Here is a 19,882-nt window from a genome sequence, read left to right as displayed (position 1 = left end):
TTCTGGAATTTGGGCTTTGTACCTTTTGGTGGTGGCTATTGATGGAAAGAGGAGAACTAAGAAAGCGAAGAGAGTGAAGGAGATAAAGAAATGATTAGCCAAAACAAGCAATGGAAAAAAGGGGACAAGTCTGAGAAGAAGACAGTGATTTCAAGGAGATGTCTGTGCTACATCCTAATGATAGTTAGAAAATAGAGTTTTGGCACATAAGAGGGAGCTGGGGGCCAGAGGAATCATGGGGAGTTAACATAAATAAGTGATGGATCAGGCGACAGGCAAAATCAAAACTCACAGGAAGCATGTAAACTATGAGAAATAACGAAAGCCTAGAACCATAAACCAGGGATTACTAACATTTAAGAAGTTGGATGAGGAAGAGAAGTCAGTGAGGAAAAAAAAAACCAAAACAACAGAGAAGGAAAAGTATAAAAGGTGAAAGAAGAATTTGGAGAGAAAATGTCTCCTTAGCTGAAGGACAGAGGGGTTTAAGAAGGGCCAGCAGAATCTCATAGTACTACAGAGTTCAACCAGAATGTTGATGGGAGAGAAAGCATCAGACTGTTTCTGTTGACCTTAATGGTTAAGATGAATTAGATTAGCCAAGGAAGGGGCTAAAAGACTGCAGTGGGTTGAGAAGAGAATAGAACAGGAGCAGAGAATGTGACTGCAGGAACCTCTGAAGAATCCTGGTAATCATGAAAGGAAATAGGTGAGAATGAGAAAACGTGAAGTTGTGGCATTGGTGCTTGCTTTCTTCTATTTTTTTATTTTTTTATAGTCACTTGAGTGTGATTATAGTCTAAAGGGTATAATCTACTTGAGGGAAAATAAGGAATGAGATTGGATAGAATTAGGAACTATAGAGGAAAAACCTTGAGCTGAAGAAGGAGCATCTCTTACTCAGGCAAAACAAGACGTGCCTTGTGAGTTCATGCAGTATATGACACTGATAGGCCAGGTAATTTTGATGCTCGTAGATGGCACTGTTATGCCCAGACATGGGAGTTCATTGGACAGGTGGACCAGAGTCACAGACACAGGTCCAGAATTTTGGGAAACAGATGCAAAAGTGGGAAATGATGACACTTACAAGGAAGAAATAGAAAGTGTTAATTCTTATTTTGGGACCTGAAAAAGGCATTATGTGACCTAGCAGGAGGAAAGGATAAGTATGGAGGGGAGACAGTATATTGTGTTGTGATAAGGACTTGGGACTTGGAGTCAGATAAAAATGAATTTGTATCTCAGCTGAGGTCCTTATTAAGTTCATGAGCTTATGTAAGGCACTTAACCACTCCCTGCTTGAGTTTTCTTCACATGTCAGTTAAAGGCAATGTTATTAACTTCACAAGTTTGTTGTAAGGAATAAATGAGAAGTTTATATAAAGCTTTCAGAGGGCAAGACATATAGAAATTTATTAAAGTTTCTGTTTGTTCATTTGCATTACACAAACTAACTATGAAAGAGGGAAGAATGGTTAATGTTCTAGCACCAGGCCTCTATGATCTCTCTGAATTATGAGTAAGCCATTTGGTGGGCTTGAAAAAGGTAAAGCTCTGGGAGAGAGGTACCATGAGGAAGAGTAGAAACTGACTAGGAGCACATAAAAAGTTTGCAAAGTATTCATGACATTGGTCTTGGTAATGATTTCATGGATACGTTGTGTCCTTATCACCGTAATAACAGTGATGCTAAGTAGAGTCAAAAGCCCAGCTGAAGTAGGTGGCCATTATTTGTAATGTTACTACATTGAGTAGTCAAGTTATTTCTCTAGAATTGAGGGATATGAGGAAGACTGTAGAAGAAGAAAAAGTGGATGAGAGAGTGGAGTGGATCATCGAATGAGGGAGGGAGAGAGAGAAAGAGAGAGAGAGAGAGAGAGGGAGGCTGAATTGACTGTGGAATCAGAGGCACAGGTCTGGACATGAAAGGAAGTGAAATCAATGGCTTGAGAGGCTGGGACAACACACAAAGTCTGCAGATTTCAATAACCTTGAAAATCAAACATAACAAGGTGGGAGTAAGGCAAATTCAGAAAATGGGATTTGTTAGGTGGAAAGCACAATGAAGATTGCTGATGTGGAGAAAAGGTAAAGCAGTGAGCTCATGAAGAATGTAAGACAGGTCAAGGTCACATGAATGAGCACTAGGAGGTGACTAAGTGTATTGAGCAGTGTTGAACTGAGATAAACCCAAGCCAGGTGCCAAGGTGCCAAAGCCATTGGATTTAGCATATGATGCTGATGAGGACCGCTAGAAGCTGGCAGAGCTAGATGGTAAGCACACTGGCAAAGCTTAGATTGCTTTTTACCCATAAGTCTTCTCTAGCTCTCTCTCTCTATAGAGAGAGAGAGTCTATAGATAATTATACAGAGTCTGAGGCTAGGATGTGATTCTTAAAGGAAGAGTCAAGATATAGGTCAACACAGTAGCTAACACACTGACACTTAGTATATATACAGTAAGTGTTTATTGCATGATTCTGTGAAATCCTATGTTTAATCCACATGAGTCCATTAAACTGTTTACATTTTGCCAAATCACAAAGTAAAGATTGCTTAACCATTAGACCAAATACAAATCTTGCTTGTTATAAAATTAGGAATTTTAAGATGCACAAACCTTCCTTCCAAAGCACAAATGCTAGTTGCATTTTGGTATTTTCCTTCATGCACAAATTTAGCAAATATTCATTGAACAACAACTATGTACCAGGCACTGTTCCATACATTGGAAAAATAGTGGAGGAAAAGGCAAACAAGGTCCCAGCTCAGGGAGTTAAATTCCAGTGGGAGAAAAACACAGTCAGCCTATAAAACTATATATATATATATATATATATATATATATATATATATATATATATATATATATATATTAATTTCAGTTAGGAGGAAGGCTGTGGTGAAATTAAAATAAATAGGTAGAGAGTAATCAGGAGTCCTGGAATGCCATGATTTTATATAAGACAGAGAGAAGGCCTCTGACAAGGTGACATTCAGCTGAGACATGATGGAGAAGAAGGAGTCAGCCATGTGAAGATTGGGAGGTATTCCAGGTAAACAGGTGGTGTAAAGGCCCAATGGGAAGATCAAGTTCAACAGAGAAGGACAGAAACAAGATCAATATGTCTGTACTAGTCTAGTAAGAAAAGCATATCTTTTCCCAAAATGTTTCATGTTTTAGCATGAATATGATCATAGTGTATATTCAATTTTTAAGGACTACATAGTGGTTAAAAACAGACTCTGGAGGGGCACTGCTAGCATTTAAATCCTGGCACCTCCTTTTCTACCTATGTTACCTTGGGAAAGCTTACCTAACCATTCTGGCATATTCTCTTACCTGTAACATGGTAATAATTATAATACCTACTGGGCTTCCATGGTAGCGCAGTGGTTAAGAATCCACCTGCCAATGCAGGGGACATAGGTTCGAGCCCTGATCCAGGAATATCCCACATGCAGCGGAGCAACTAAGCCTGTGCACCACAACTACTGAGCCTGCGCTCTAGAGCCTGTGAGCCACAATTACTGAGCCCACATGCCACAACTACTGAAGCCCATGCCCCTAGAGCCTGTGCTCTGCAACAAGAGAAGCTACTGCCATGAGAAGCCCACACACCACAACAAAGAGTAGCCCCTGATCGCCACAACTAGAGAAAGCCCACATGCAGCAACAAAGACCCAACAGAGCCAAAAATAAATAAAATAAATAAATTTATTTAAAAAAATAATACCTACTTCATACAGGTATTATAAGAATTAAAAGAATTGATAGCCATAAAACACATAGAGAAGTGTTTGGCCCATAAAAAGTGCTTCTTATATAAAATCATATTCCATCTTTTTCTCCTGACTACATTATGTGGGAGAGATAATCTTTTTTGTTATATATGTTTATTGGTTCTGAGTGTCCCATAATTCAATTAACTGTAGAAGCAGGTTTTACTTAATTTTTCTATGTCATAAATCACTCAACAATGAACATTATTATTGTGCCTTGAGATTTTCCACAGCCGTGATGACCTGGGTGGCAGATTATGGGAAAACAGTAAAAATATTTCTCTATCTGAAGCCATCCATAAGAGTCATGCTCATCTTGATTAGTTTTTCCTGAGATTACTACCAAATAACAAAGGAAAGCTATGCTATCAATTGCCATCTTGCCAGCCGAATTTATCCTAAAGGACAGTTATGCTTGGCCTGTATAATGTTTCCAAAAAAATTTTTATTGAGTTCCCAAAAATCAAAAAATCTCACAATTTACTATTAAAAAACCCCATATTTCTGGCTTCTTCTGAAAAATAATTTATTTCTTTTAAACCAATAGAATATAGTGGCTATGAGGCAACAATTGTGGACAGATTTCTTATAAAATTTTTGCCATTTTCCCATAATTTTATGCTTTAACCTAAAGTTCATACTGTTAAACACATTGTCTAAACATATTATAAGCTTTTTACACTAAAATTTTAAAGTATTCTATTGAAAATGGCTTGAGGAAACTGAATTTATCTATAGGAAAACCTAGAGTAGCTCAGAACATATGAAAATAGTTGGAGTCTTTGAAATGTGGCTTAACTTTCTTTAAAAATAGTAAAAAATCTCCCAAACAGGTAAGTTTTTGATTAATGTTTGGAGTTCTGCAAATTTAAAGTTATGTAAGTGTGATTCACTTGAACTAAATAAAAATATGAAGAGACAAATACAGAGGATATTCCCATTAACTGATTATTATTGAATTACTGAAGTAAAAACAGACTTTCACTAACATACACATTGTATTGTGTGAAAGGAGGCACACGCCATAATCTATTTGATCTAAATTAAATTTACTAAATACAAATACACATTATACTTATGTGTATAGACTTAAAGTCTGAAAAATGAATTTCTAAAAGGCATACAGTTGGCACTTAATATTTATTAAATTTGTTTTTTCTTTTTTTCAGCTTTATTGAGATATAATTGACAATTAATATTGTGTAAGTTTAAGGCATGAAATGTGGTGATTTGATATACTGTGAAATGATTACCACACTAAGGCTAGTTAGTAACATTCATCACCTCACATAGTTACCTTTTTGTGTGTGTGTATGTGTGGTTCTAACATTTAAGATCTACTCTCTTAGCAACTTTCAAGTATACAGTAAAGTGTTAACTATAGTCACCATGCTGTATATTCAATCCCCAGAACTTATTCATCTTAAAACTGAAAGTCTGTACCCTTTGACAAATATCTTCCAATTACCCCAGTGCCTGGTAACCACCCTGTTTCTATGAGTTAGACTTTAGATTCCACATAAAAGTGAAATCATGCAGAATTTGTCTCCTGTCTAACTTACATGTGTATGTGTGTGTGTGTGTGTGTGTGTGTATATATGTATATATATATATATACACACACACACACACACACACATAATATAAAACATTATATTATATAAAGCATTTTGTTTATCCATTCATCCATTGATGGATTGATGGACACAGGTCATTTCCATGTTTTGGCTATTGTAAATAATGCTGCAATGAACATGATGGTGAGGATATCTATTTGAAACTGGAAAAAAGATAAGAAAGTCTTTATACCATAAATATATAGCTGCTAAGTCAATAAAGCTTTATTTTTTCTGACATGCATCTCCAGTGTTGTATGCTTTTTATTCTTATTGCATTTTCGTTTGCAGAAAACTGGGCACAAACCAGAAAGTGTGGATTTGCGTGGGGCATATATTGAATGGGCCAAAGAAAAATCAAGCAGAAAGAATGTCTTTCAGGTAAGAATGCTACATAGATTCAAATTATTCCTATTCTTTCTAAATCTGAGCTCTCTTGGGTAATCAAAACAAGGTTACCTTGTTATGATGTTTTCATGTGCATGAACTAGTTGTGTGGAGGTCATTGTGAAAAACCTGGCTTCTCTTCCTAGTTGAATTTTGGTTGTTTTGTTGTTTTTCCCTGGTGACTGCTTGCTATCTAAACACAAAATATATGTTGTGTGGTGATTAATTATATCCCCGAAAGTCATTGAATTTTGCAGTGTATTTGATAGCTGTTTGTGGTTCAAACCTAGAATGCTTGGCTTAAATAGATTTAATGTAGGACTTTCAGATGTAAACAAAGTAAGATTTGCTAATTATGATAAACTATTTGCATTCATTGCCATTCCTGCTTTCCAGTCATAAATTATATTTACCAGTGTAACTTGGGGGATGGAGAGAGCTGCACAGTTATAAAAATTGGATTTTTCATATTGTATAATTTAGTTTTTTGGAAAAAAATAACTGTGATTAATAATTTCAATCATGTTCCTTTGAATGGAAAGCACCAGATGAAATCCTTGAAAGAAAGGAAATGGGAAAACTTAATATTTCACATATGATGTTACTGAAATCCCTTTGGCAATTAATAACTTCAGATTATGGAAGTTGATCTTTTTCTATATTTACATGACATTTAATTTACTTTTACATCTCCAAAGTAACCAATAACTTTACAGGTATATTTTAGAATTTATATCATTTAGTAGGAACTAGATTATCATAATTATTGTATCAAATGTCTTCTGAGACCATCTTAGCCCTTGAAGAAAAGTCAATTCTGTTCTTAAATGTATCACTAAAATTAATGTATTGGGTCTTATAGAAGTATAGGTAGGTGACATTTCTTATCTGAACTCTCACTGGGAAGAAAAAACTGATTTTCAGTTTGTTTTTGCATTTTCCAAATGCTAAATGAGTTCTAGCCAAATAATTTGGACTTATGTTAATTAAAAAAACAAAACAAAACGAAATGAAAAAACACTTTTAACATATTATGGAATAACTTATTTTTCTGATTATAGTTGAATTCAATTTAGGTATTCATTTTTATATGGTAGAGGTTTTTTGTTTTTGTTTTTCTTTTTAACCAAAAATGAGGAAGAAAGAAAGAAAGGAAGGGAGGAAGAAAAACAAAAAAAGAAATAAAGAAAACTAAACATACTTGCCAAGAACTCAAAGGACTAAAGCCCAAAGTGATTAGAAGGTGAACTTACAGAATCAAGAAGTAAAATTAAATTTTGTTTTAAAGTGAGGAATTGTAGATCAGTGATATACTCTGTCTCCCAATCTCTTGCTTTTTTTTTTATTATTCTGCTATAAATAAGAAAATTTAGGGGCTATAATCCTAGCCTCTGTGACAACTTAGATAATCAGTATCGCTAGTTCTGAACAGGACAGGGTGAGCTAAGTGGTTTAGTTTTATTATGTATTGTGAGTTTAGCATCCTAATCATCAATGTTATAAAATAAAGACATTAAAAAAACAAAACAAAACAAAAATAAAGACATTAAAATTTGACACTGACAATTCTTGAATAGTAGAAACCCTCGGAGTTGAACTATGGAAGACTTTTTCATTTCCTTCTGTTAACCTTATGAAGAGTTAAGTTAGATCACAAATGAGGATGATAATCAAATATGTATGATGTGTAAAGGGCTGCGAATATGGAAGAAAATATTTAAGTATGATTTTACATAGCTGTGAATATAATATACATAGATGTATATTTAAACCACTACATTGATAATATGTATCATCCTAACCTTTTTGGGGTGTGACTACCTCTGTTATAATATTTTACTTGTTTTTCTTATTTCTGAATGTAGGTACCTCCAAAGATATTAAAACTATTCTCAGTTTTGGTAGCTTTTTGGAGGTGAAAATCTTGCCAGTTAGCTTTGTTTGTAAGATACCTGAGCAGTTCATGGGACTTCAGTTTTCTTACATCCAGTTTATCTTTTTTTGTCTTGTACCCTTTAGTTTAGAGAAACAAGAGGTGATGATAAGGATGTTGCAAATGATAAAACTAAAGAAAGATTCAGGTTTCATTTCCTGCTTCATGCTTTTTGGGGTGAACCGTGGTTTTCTTGTCATGCTGAAATCTTTTCATCATCTAAACATATGAGCTTAGGTAAAATTGACTAATACGTATCCATAGTGAAAGTAAGCATTTCGAGAGGAACAGTATAGATTAGCTTTTTAGTTCTGTTAACAAAAAAGCATCGGGAAGGATTTGTCAGAGAGCTAGCTCTAGATGACTTGCATCAATATTTGATTAGGTACATTAGCTGGAATAACTCTCAAATGATCAGAATAAACATGATTATATCTAAAAAACATGGTATTAAGGCATTGTTGGGTATCTGAGTGTGTGTGTTCAAGGGCTTCATTACCTACAGGATAATGAAGTATTTCTTCCTCAGTGAAAAAGACCATCACAGTTTTAGCCGATGTGCTACATCAGAAATAGCTTTAGAATACCAAGTTTGAATTAGGCATGGTGTTCAATCTCAGTCTATGAATTATAGATTACAGATAGCAAATGACTATTGAGATTTTTGGTTCAAGAAAAATCAACGAAAAGCAAAATTAGAAATAATTTAAAATTTGAAATCTGTCTTTAAAAAGTTGATGGATTAGCAGTTATATACCACATAATTACAATGTCTCTAGAGAAGTTGAACCTAAAATGAAGAGGAAAACAAACAAATACGTGCCTGAGATATGCTTGAAAGACTCAGAAGCAAACATTTGTGACACAAAAAATGGAAGTATTTCATTTGTTTCCTTTGTATATGTCATTTGGACATTTGAGTTCATTTTCTTTTTGCATTAAAAGTCAAATTTTCTTTATAGTCAAAGTCTTATTAAACTCGATGTAGATTCAATCTTATTTGATTGGTATGTAGTAACATAACTGTGACAGCATTAATTAATTAGGTTTTGTATTCAACTGTTTTCAGTAATTCAGAATGATGCTCACTGGCTAAGTTCAAGAATATCTGCCTATTTTAGAGCAGTTTTTGACATACGTAGTTTAATAATAAATAATATATTAAAGATATTTAGCAACTTCTATAATATATAGATGTTAAGTAGGCATAGACAAGTCATAATATGTGTTTAAAGTATAAATGTGCATACATGTATGCATATATGATGTATGTGTCAATGTATATACCCACATGTAATAGCTTGACGTTAAGAAATAGAATGGTCCTTTCCACACACATACACTACCAACACTGAAAGACATATTGTACTTATTATAAAGGTCATACACACTCTAAGTTAAACTAGTAAATGTTCATTGATGCTAATTTTTGTTCAATTCTGCATTTAGCATAATTGTCAAGGACCATCACAAGTTTGATGTAGCTTGAAAAAGCATTTAGCAACCGAGTAAATTGTAATGAAATGTGGTACAAGTTTTCTTAGTTAAGAGCAACCCTAGGTCTTCATCAGAGTGAATAAAAAGATTTATGTTCAAATCACATGTTTTAAGCATTTCTGCTAAGTGCTAGTTTGCTCTTTGGTGTTTAGCCTGAAATTTAAAGCACTGAGGATTAAAAGGATTACAACATAATCTTAAATAATCCTAAATGTCATTTACAGAGAGATACTTGTAATAACTAAATAAAACCATGTGAAAGGATGGCAGTATTGTCAGGCAGCATCTGTAACATAAGCAGTGCTTCTGTCACCTTCTCTTTCCTCACGGATACGTCAAGCATTTACAAAGCTATTCAACAGAAGTTCAGTTGAGAAAATGGTTGTAAAATAATTTATAACAATCGGTAATTTTTAAACATCTAATATCTTTTTGTTTCAAAGTGAAGGAAAAGTTTCACTCAGGTTACCTTCCTTCCTTTGAACATAAGACTCTCTGAGCTAAACATTTTTGAAAGTCTGGGGAAAAGGAGTTCATGATATGGCTATCAAATAAATAGATGACACACCTCTAAAACATTCCCAGCCTCCAAGAAGCTGCCCTCTTATTAAATATATGATGGTCCCAAGCACTGTAATTAGTTCCATGCCTTTTAATTTAGCACTAAAATATTCTTTACTCCTGTCATGTAAATTAGTTTTGCCTCCCCAAAGAATATACGAAGATAGAGACTATATCCCATACTGCATTTTTAAACCAGAAGACTGGAAACCTTTTAACCAATTCAGTGGTTACTGCTAAGGCTAAAATTACATTGTTTTAGTAAAAAAAAAAAAGAAAAAGAAAAGAAATTCATTGTCGTAAAAAAATTTTAAGAAATTGTGTCCACAATATAGGCTCTATATTCCAAGATGATTTCTGGAGTGTCAACTCTAGTCACTTTTTAAAATGGGGGTTAAGAATGAGAAAAATACTATCTGTTTTCTTGGTCCTTTGCATTACAACAGTAGTTGATTACTCATTTGAAATAATTAAACCTTTTCTCAGAGCCAGACTGTGACTAGGCCTCAGTTTTTCTGAGTTTCCTTTCAAATAAAATTTTCAAAAAATTTCACCCATGAACATGCAGCAGGCTTATCTACAGATTACGTGATTTAAATAAGATAATTCTACTATTAATGAATTATGGTTGATTAGAACTATATCAATTGCCTGCCTTAAAGGCAGAAAAAAATTAAGTGACTCAAGAAGATGAAAGTCTGTTTTTTTTCCTCTCACCACCAATTTATAACCTCAACAAAAACCATGGCCAAATTTCTTGGATTTGAGATTCATTTTTAATGTATAAAAATATCTCAAGGAAGCCAATTCTGTCCCTAAAAGTAAATCTCAGAATAGATTTATCATTAGTTGTATTTCTTTTCTGACTTTGGATGGAGTCTTCTGACTATAATGTATATTAAACGTATTCATGTAATATTTTCCATGGATATGCTTTACATTTAAACATAATTTGATAGCTCTTCCTGATCTGAATATGTCTTAGCTTAAAATCTTTAAGTACTACTTAAGTTTATTAATGCGAAGATAATTTAATAACATCTTGGAAAATGTCATTTTAAGCCAAAAGGAAAACTACTGGTATTTTGCTTTTATCCATTTCCTTCTGTTAAAAGTGATGGTTTAAAATAAATCTGAGCTTTTATCAATTTTCTCTTTCATTTTTCAATGCTTGTAGTTAGACTAAATGCAAAAGGATGATTCTTCACATTCATATATGCATTAGATTTCAAGTAAAGCTGGTTTCACTTTGGAGAATTACTCACAGTATCTTAAAAGGCATGGCATTAAAAATAAACCAGAGTAAGAGCAGCATTAATGTCTAATACAGTTGTTTTTTTTTTTAGTTTTTTCTTGTCCTCAATCATTTTATCTACTTATTAGATATTCATCCATCATTCAGAAGGTTCAGTGGAGAGAGCACAAGAGTCTGGGGACGTGTGTTCCAGTTTTGGCGATGTCAGTTGTAACTTTATGTAGAACCCAGGGTAGGACCCCTCCTCCAGCTTACAGTTCTTCACAGCAAAGAAATGAGAGAAGCCTTTAACTCACCTGCCTCCCATCTGTGTTAAGGTTAAAATGAAACAGCCCTGTATTTGAAAGCAACTCAAAGGACTGATTTTTAACATAAATAAGATGGGGTTGTATTCATCTTCTAACCACATCATCTCACAGTACTTTGAGAACAATTCCAGATGTGGATTTTGGAAGAAAATGGGTAGGAGAGGTATGCCTCTGTGAAATGCAATTCAGGGTCTCTGTACTCTCTGTACTACCTTATGAACTTAACCAAGAGACTAAGATTAAATATACCATTGAAAATCTGTTCATTCATTGTCTAAGGATATGTGTCCTCAAACCTTACTGAAATTATTTTTAATATCCTAGTCTATAAGTAAATAGTATAATTAATGTAGTATCTAATCAATACAAGTTATTTAATCAATGTCATATCCCAGTAAACACTTTAAGAAAAGCATTTTGCTCTGAAAGCCTCTACCAAGCTATTGAGAGCATCTTGCAAAAGGGAACTTAGAGACAAGTGCAGCAACTATGCCCCCAAATGAGAGACAACAGTAACTCTTTTTATTCCCCTACTTAGATATCAGGACAACACTTTTTTTCTGATTGAAGGGGAAGAGATATTATTTTTATGATTTTGGCTTCATTTTTACCATGGGATTTCACAGAAGAATTTTGATGAACGGAAGGATATAATTTTTTATAATTGGGGATTTGATTTAGGAATATTAACGTTAAGGGTGTATAAGACTTACTGCAAAGGAGAGAGCCTGGAGGCAGGAAATAAAATTGATTGCAAAAATCTAAGGTGAGACCCAAAGAGCATGTTAGCCTGATTGATAAAAGAGAAACAGAAACAAGTCCTTGGATGGCAAGTACACCCCTCAAATGAAGAACATGCCTATTTGTTCAGACCATGTTACTTGGAAACCACTGTCTTTTTTCTGGTTCAACTTTTGAGAAGTAATAAAGATCTCTGTAAAAAAACAGGTATAATCTCAAGTATAGAATTAAGATACTGATACCTTGGGTGTATTATCAAATAAAACAATAGCAAGCTTATGTTGCCTGGTGATTCCATGAAGCATGGTAGTCTGTGAGGATATGGTCTCACTTGCACAGCTTCTTTATTATACTAACTACCAAAGGGCACAATGCTACCTCACTGTCTTCTACATCACTGTCTTCATTTGTTTTTAAACTATCATCAAAGCAGAATACTACTGGATGACAGTAAAGATTGACAATAGCCATACTAGTACCTTTTAGTCCCAAATTAGCCAAGAGAACCAAGATTTTAAGGTTCCAAAATAAAATAAAATTAATCAAAATTAAAAATATAAAGAAAAAAAGAGAAAATGTCAACTTGTCTCCTTATACTTCTAATATTTTAGCAGAAGAATGGATGTGTGTTACCTAATGGGCTTATGTCACTGGTTAGCTCACTTCACATCGCCTTCTGGAATAGCCGGCTCCGTCTGCTCAAAGATAAGGGTTGTCCATTTGGAATAAATTCTGGATTTTAGTTTGACACCAGGCTAAATGCAACATTGCCATTCTTCATTTATTGACATCATGATGTAAATCCCCTCCTCTTATGGAACACACTCTGTTTCTTGATGTTTTGGTAGAACTGGTGTGTTGGTCACTGAGCCATACATGGGCTAACAGTGCAGTTCCCCATGTCTGCAGAACCAGAGTGAGGCTAGCTGTGTTATGTGGGATCAAACCTGGGCCTTCATAACACCCACCTGAGCAAAAGCCACCACTGCCTATGGGTGATTTCATGGCATCAAAGTAGAATCATCAAGTGTTATGGTTTTTCCATTTGTAATTTTCCTCTTGTAAAGTACAAAAGATATTACACTGATGCTAGCAAGACAACATTCAAACCAATTTATTCCTTTTTCATATCTGTTTCAAAATTCTTATTTTATATTTTAAAGGAGAACAACTGTGTTTATTTCATGATGAATATGATTTCTTTTAATAGTAAACAGGCTTTTTCCAGAAAAAGGAACGATTTAATCCCTAAAGCTGGTAAATAATAGATGGGGACAATAAATGGTATCACATTTTATAGCTTGTCCATGAGGGTGACACAGGGTGAAATAAAATTGAGTGGTTTTGGGTAATGTAGGATCACTGGCAGAGATATAGTTGACGCCATTCAGTTTTTAGAAACATAAGGTAATGAGGCTGGACCTGAAAGCAAGAGAAAAATATATATATTCACAGCATTTATATGCCACAAGTCACTGATCAGGGAAAAATCTGGGCAGTGGTGAGCAAAACTCTCAAACCTCAAAGCAATGTTTAAAGCAGTATAAGAAAATAACAAAGCAAGCATCTATAACAAAGGTATGAAATGTACACAAGAAAAAAAATAAGTTTAAAATTAAAGGAAAATGCCAGCATTCATACAGAACTGGAGAGGCCACTTGTAGAATCTATCCAGCCTCTCAATATATGAGTTAAATATGTTACTAAAAATTTAGTAGAAAATAAATATTCAAAAGCAAGGCTGTAAACACTGCAGGACAGTTAAGGATTCTTGGTATTTGAAAAGGAGAGGAAGCTGTTTTTTTTATCTTGACAGAACGTTGAGAAATGATCTAAGAGAAAGGATGAAATGAAATGCCTGATGGTGGGGAAGGATCAGGAAGGAAGCTGTTTAAACTGTTTTCAGACAACAGATCAGTATGAGGTGATTTGACCAAGGGAGGCACATTCACTTGGAGACTTTAGATGAATTTCTTTTTAGTAGAGAGCTATTAGATCCTTGGCCTTCATCCCACCACTTTGCCTAACATTTTATTTCCAGCACTGGGAGAAATTCTAAGTCTGACTTCCTTGGTGAACATGTGCAAACCAAAAAAATTTACAGTAGAAAAATTAACAAATCTGCAAACAGCCCAAAAAGGGAAAGAAACATTGATATTGAGGATTCCCTTCCTGAGTAATATAGACCTTGATAGTTTTTACGGATTTTTTTTTAACCTTGAATTTAAACAGTGCTTCATTTTTCAAAATTCTCACACCCATGATAAATAGAAGAGAAACTTCTGATATTTGAGATCTGTGATAGATTTGAAATCAATTCGTGGGAAGGGAGGTTATGAACACACTCTTTTGATGCATAGGATGACTGATGAGGGTGGCAGGAAATTATGTGAAACCCTTCTCTTTTGACAGCCACACTGGAACATTTACAACCGCAGATGTTATTTGTCCATCAGAAAGGAAAATATTTGTTTCAAGCCACAGGCATTTTCTACCATGATATCAAAATGAAATTCAACAACAATTTAATGTTTAATGTATAAGAAAATAAATATTCTGGGGGGGGGCAAATTCAAGAAAGCAAATAGAACCCACAAAATATAACTAGTGACATGAAAAAAATGGCTGGCCTCATTACGAACAAATCTGTCCTTTTGCTAAAGTAAGGATTGTTCTATTATTAACATAAGAAATCTTAGATGGACTGCACACAATGCCGCATTATTCATAAAAGCATTGCTGCCATCTGGTGGCTAGTTGGCATTTCAACACTGACTTTGCTGATTTGATTTGGCTGGGTGCTCTGGAGAGGTATTCAAAGGAGGTCTCTATTTATGTTGTTAAGTATAAACCTGAAATCCCATGGCCCTAGATGTTATTCATCTGATGGCAGTCCTTTCTCGCTGTCCTGTCATGGAATGGAGGATTCAGGGGAGGCAGTGACACACTTGTGTAATTTTTGTCCTAAACATGAAAATATATTTTCCATGACTTATCTAAGGAAGTTATTCTTGGCTGTTATTGACTGATGAATTTTATCAACACTCATTTCTGTTAGAAAATAAATATGTAGTCAAATATTAGGAAGATTTATTGAATCTAAAGATATACTATATTGCTTAAATAAGAATATATGTGAGATGTTGTAATCCCTCTTTTGGATCTAAGCATGAATTTTTTTTAAGTTACCACTTACCGAGCTTGATTTTGGAAATAACATAATTTACAGCATCAAAAGAGAGAAATGTGTAGGGCTTCATAAAATTCAAGATTTCTTCCCAGTCATTCAATTGTTATGTTGAAGAAATCTGATTAATTGTTAATGACTCAGGGACTTATGAAGTCATCTTTCTTCATGGATTTACAAGTTAAATGACAAATATTCAGCTCATGCTGCACTTTTTATCAAAAACATAATAGTTAAAATGTAATTTAAGAAATTTTGATGGTTCTCAAGCATCAGTGAATTAACACATTCTTAATCAGAAGCAGTAGCGTTATCTTGGCAACTTCAGTGTATGTTTTGTTTCTAATAACTGTAGAATGTCTCATTGTATGTAATGAAAATCCTGATCCTTAAAGTGTATACTTATATAGATCACAAGTCTTTAAAGATTATAGGAGATAATGAGTTAAAATTACCCCAGGAGGAAAGTTGAAGTTCAATCCTGAATTCTCAGGGATGATATTAAATAGTTAATACTCAGTTTCTACCAGCTATTTGCCTACATCTTTAAACCACCTTATAATTTAGTAAAAGTCAGATAACAAAATGCCATTGCATTAACTTGGGAGAATCATAATATCAAATGCATATTATCTTTGCAAAAAAATTTGTAAATGCCTGTTTTTAAAATAAGACTGTGGGTTTTATTTTTAAATTCTTGGTTAAGATTTTCACTCTGTGAATGCATACTTGATAATACCCTCAATAACTACCTACTTTTGCCACTTAAAATGTTTTCTCCCTCAAAATATTTAATTTGACCCATGGAAGAACATTGCTAATTTTCCCTGGGAAGATCGCTTAATCCCCTACCCCTCATCTGTCTCTATTTAGGAAGAGGATATGAAAAACAACAATAAAACCTTAGAAAGAAAGTAAAATCTATAATGATTATGCCCCAGTCTCTTTCACCTATAAGTATAAAATTTCAAGTAAATTATTTTCCTATTCAACTTGGATATAACCCTATAGTGGTTTCTAATGGCTCCATAATAGAGATAGTAGCTATGGTCAGGATGACCCAGGTTGTAGTCATAAGTTGCTAATGTTTGTTTCAATAACATTTGCTTTTTGGCAGCTTTTACAGCTACTTAACACTAAATTCCCATTTAGCCAGGAGAATCATTCACATACTATAATGAATGATGTCACCTTAAATCCTTTAGTATGTAATTGCTGGATGTTACATTTTATAGCAGGGCATTTAATGGTGTATGTGTTTATGCTAAATTTTATGACAGTGACAGCTGTATCTCAGTGGAGGAATGATCCACTCCTTTCATAGGAAGCTAGGTTTGAATTTTCTTTAAGCAAACAGTTTTGCCATATATGCCCTCTGGCTTAGGCAGGGTTCTCCCTCAAAGCAAAGTTAGAGACTAGGAATTTTGTAGCAACTAGTTTATTTGTGAGGTGTCCCAGAAAGCAATAATTCAGAACTAGAAAGAGTGAAACAGAGAAGGAGGAAAAGGCACTACAAGGGACGTTATTGAGTGGGTCAAAGTGGCTAGGATGCTTGTCAGAATTTTCACCCAAGGATTAACAGAATGAAGCATTTGTTCATCAGCTTCTCATCCCTTTGGTTTAGGGTCACCTCAGATGGGATAATATCTTTAAATCTTCTTGACTTTTAGGCTGCACATGTGTGTGTATGTGTGTGTCTGTGTGTGCACCAAGAAGGCTCTTTCATATGTCCTACTCCTTAGACTAGAGAATATCAGTGACAGAAAGTGAAAGATACCTGGTGCATGCTTGAGGCAAGATGAAGTCAGGACAAAGGAATGTGAAGCCCTCACAGAAATGTTCACACCAGCTACAGCTAGAGTCACAGGTAAAGCCAAGAGGATGTGAGGCAGGATACAACAAGTATGTGATGCAATTCACTCCTTGCTATACTCAAATTGACTTGGACCTCATGTTAGCCTTAATCCATTTCTGAATATTCCAAGATGGTGGCTGGCCTCAGTTTCTTCAAAAGAGGTAGTAAAAAAGTTGTGGTGGAATAAGTTACACTCCTTTACTGCCACTGTGTCTGAGGTCATATTTGCTATTCATCATCTACTTCTTGTACCACTCATTCTAGATTTTCCTCACCCTCAGTCAGGACTGCAACTAGTCTGTTGTGTTTGCCTTATGAGGCGAATCAGACTTTCATACCTGACGGATTTGAGCCCTTAATTTTTTGACATTGCCAGGCTCTGTTTGCTGCAGTTGACAGTTCACTGCTCTCACCAGGCACAGAAACACCAAGACACGTCAGTGAATTCCCCGAGTTCCTGAATCATTTCTCCAACTCCCATTGTACAGAAGCAACTTCACCTTCTCATTATAATGGGGCCAGTTATCCTCATGATTATAGCAGCTATTTTATTTGTCTGTTGGTCCACTGCTTGAGTATCCATAGTTACATAGCAGTGATTATAGCTTTAAGTTCAGTGATTCCATTACTAATCCTTGCCAGAAGCAAACTTCTCCCCCATCCCAAGAACAAGAATTTTTAATCTAGCAGAGCCAAAGTTGCAAAAGTCAAAAGCATCAATGCTGCAAATGGGTTACTACAGGAGCTACTCCTGCTTCTACCTCTTGGTCCTTAGACTCATATAATCTAGCTATTGGGGACACTGTAACATATATCAGATAATGATTCAGTATATATATTGCATCTTGCTATACAACACCCTAACCAAACAGGGTCTAATCCCTAAGCTATCACCTTAACTGAGACTTTAAGAAGTCATTCCATTATTCTATTAGGTTGATTGCTACCAAATAATAGGTTATTTAGTAAAAACAGTGGATCCCAGGATCCACTTTCAAAGGAAGGGCTCTGATACAGTGAATTTGTTATCAGGCACCTGGTTAGTCTCTTTTAAGGACTCAGTTGTGCTTCTGCTGCTGGAAGACTGAGCAATCAGCAGTGGTAGGAGTTATATCATCCTTGGTCAGAGGGAGCCGTGGTTTGGCATCTGTGCATAGTTTCCGTCTTTGCTACCAGGGACACTCCATTCATGAGTGTAGTATACAAGTTCCAAGTGGCTAAAGAAAAAGGTTAGAGGACTTCAACTGATTAAGTCATCTGGTGTACTTACTCTCTGGTAGAGATTAAGATATGAAGATGAAACACAATGATTTTCATGTCCTGTGCCCACTCCCATGAGTCCACTGACTTCTTTATCTCCAGTCTTCCAGACTGTTTCCTTCCAGGCCTCTGGCCAACAAGCAGAGTCATTCTCCACTTTCCGGAAATCAGTCTATATGCTTACCTCAGGCTACCCTGCTCTCTACAGAGTGAACAGGTCAAGTTTATGTCTTATATTTCTCCCCATGGGAAGATTTCTCCTCACCACTGTCCTGCAGGCTCACCCCAGGGTCGGCCTATGGTGCAGCTACAGTTCATATTTTTGGTGTTCACCAACATACTGAGCTGACCCATTCATGAATCAGGCTTTAGTTTTTTCATCCTTCATCAGTTGGCTTTTAGGAACTTCCATGAGGCCATAGGTGCAAGCTCAGGGAGAAGCACTACTCCCTCCAATAGTGACAGATATAATGGGGCTTTGAGCCATGTGTTCATGTACCTTACATAGGCCCTCTGGACCTGCTTGGGCCAAATTCTAAATATAGCATTTCTATCCATGGATTGTTGTCCAATATTATTATTCAATGGATTTGACAATGCCTGGCTCATCGTGGGAAGCTGAAGTCACATAGTCACTTGACGTCTTGTGATCAGGTGCTCAGTCTGTTCTAACCCAGCCACAAACTCCACAGCAGCATTATACTGTAATTCCTCATTGAATTTTCTGAGTCATATGACTCAAGAGTCAAAGAGCTTGCACCATAGCCTGAGCTTGCTGCAGGCATTGCTAAGTTATGGATAGCCAGGCTGATGTGTGAATGACATCCAGAAATACTCCTGCTGCCTAGTGTACTGACTCACCTGTCATGGAGGTCCAGGACTTGTGATCATATCACTGTTCAAGAATATCTAAGATCAACCCAGATACTTGATTGTAAACAAATACAAGATTATTGTTTTAAACCACTAAATTTTAGGCTAGTTGTTACAGAGCAACAGCTAATTGATACAAGTAATATGCCTACAAAGAAAATTCAATGGCATGATTTTTAGAAGAAAAAAACAACATATTTGAAAGTAAAATCCAGCCAGTATAAAAGGCCTTTGTAAAGGTTGTGGAAACCCAGTTCATGGTGTCAGCTTCTAATAATTAACTACTAAGCACTAGTTCCTTACAGGGTTGTAGAGAAAATGCAGGTAGTAGCATTTCATCTCATCATGTGTCTTTTCTATTACTCAGTTTGTTTATAGAAATAGCCGCCTAACAAAGTTAACTTCCAGGAAAGATGCCAGGTTACACAGAACCATACCAGAGCCTCAGAATCACTTTGGGCTTTCACCCAAAGTTTTTGCAACATTAGGTGGAGGCAACATAATTTGGCTTGAAAAGTTACAAGAGAAAAAATCGCAGCAAATGCTCATGGAACAGTATGTTCAGAGTCTTCAAGATAGTATCTTTCTTGGCCTCTTAAAAATCAGAGACTATTGTATATTTA

At 35.3% G+C, this 19,882-nt stretch overlaps 1 protein-coding gene across 2 annotated transcripts in view; it reads left to right on the top strand.

Moving 5' to 3' along the window:
• The window catches only part of ARHGAP15 (Rho GTPase activating protein 15), a 618,549-nt gene that overhangs the window by 117,998 nt on the left and 480,669 nt on the right, over positions 1–19,882 (top strand). For both annotated transcript variants that reach the window (XM_081242631.1, XM_081242630.1), the window contains exon 6: positions 5,694–5,783. In XM_081242631.1, the coding sequence (XP_081098757.1) occupies positions 5,694–5,783 (90 nt within the window). The remainder of the gene's footprint in view (positions 1–5,693; positions 5,784–19,882) is intronic.

This window comes from Mesoplodon bidens (assembly GCF_964165515.1).
Source record: "Mesoplodon bidens genome assembly, chromosome: 8".
In the NCBI taxonomy this organism is placed as follows: domain Eukaryota; kingdom Metazoa; phylum Chordata; class Mammalia; order Artiodactyla; family Ziphiidae; genus Mesoplodon; species Mesoplodon bidens.
Note: the sequence above shows the minus strand (reverse complement) of the source record. Positions and strands in the feature narration are given on the sequence as shown.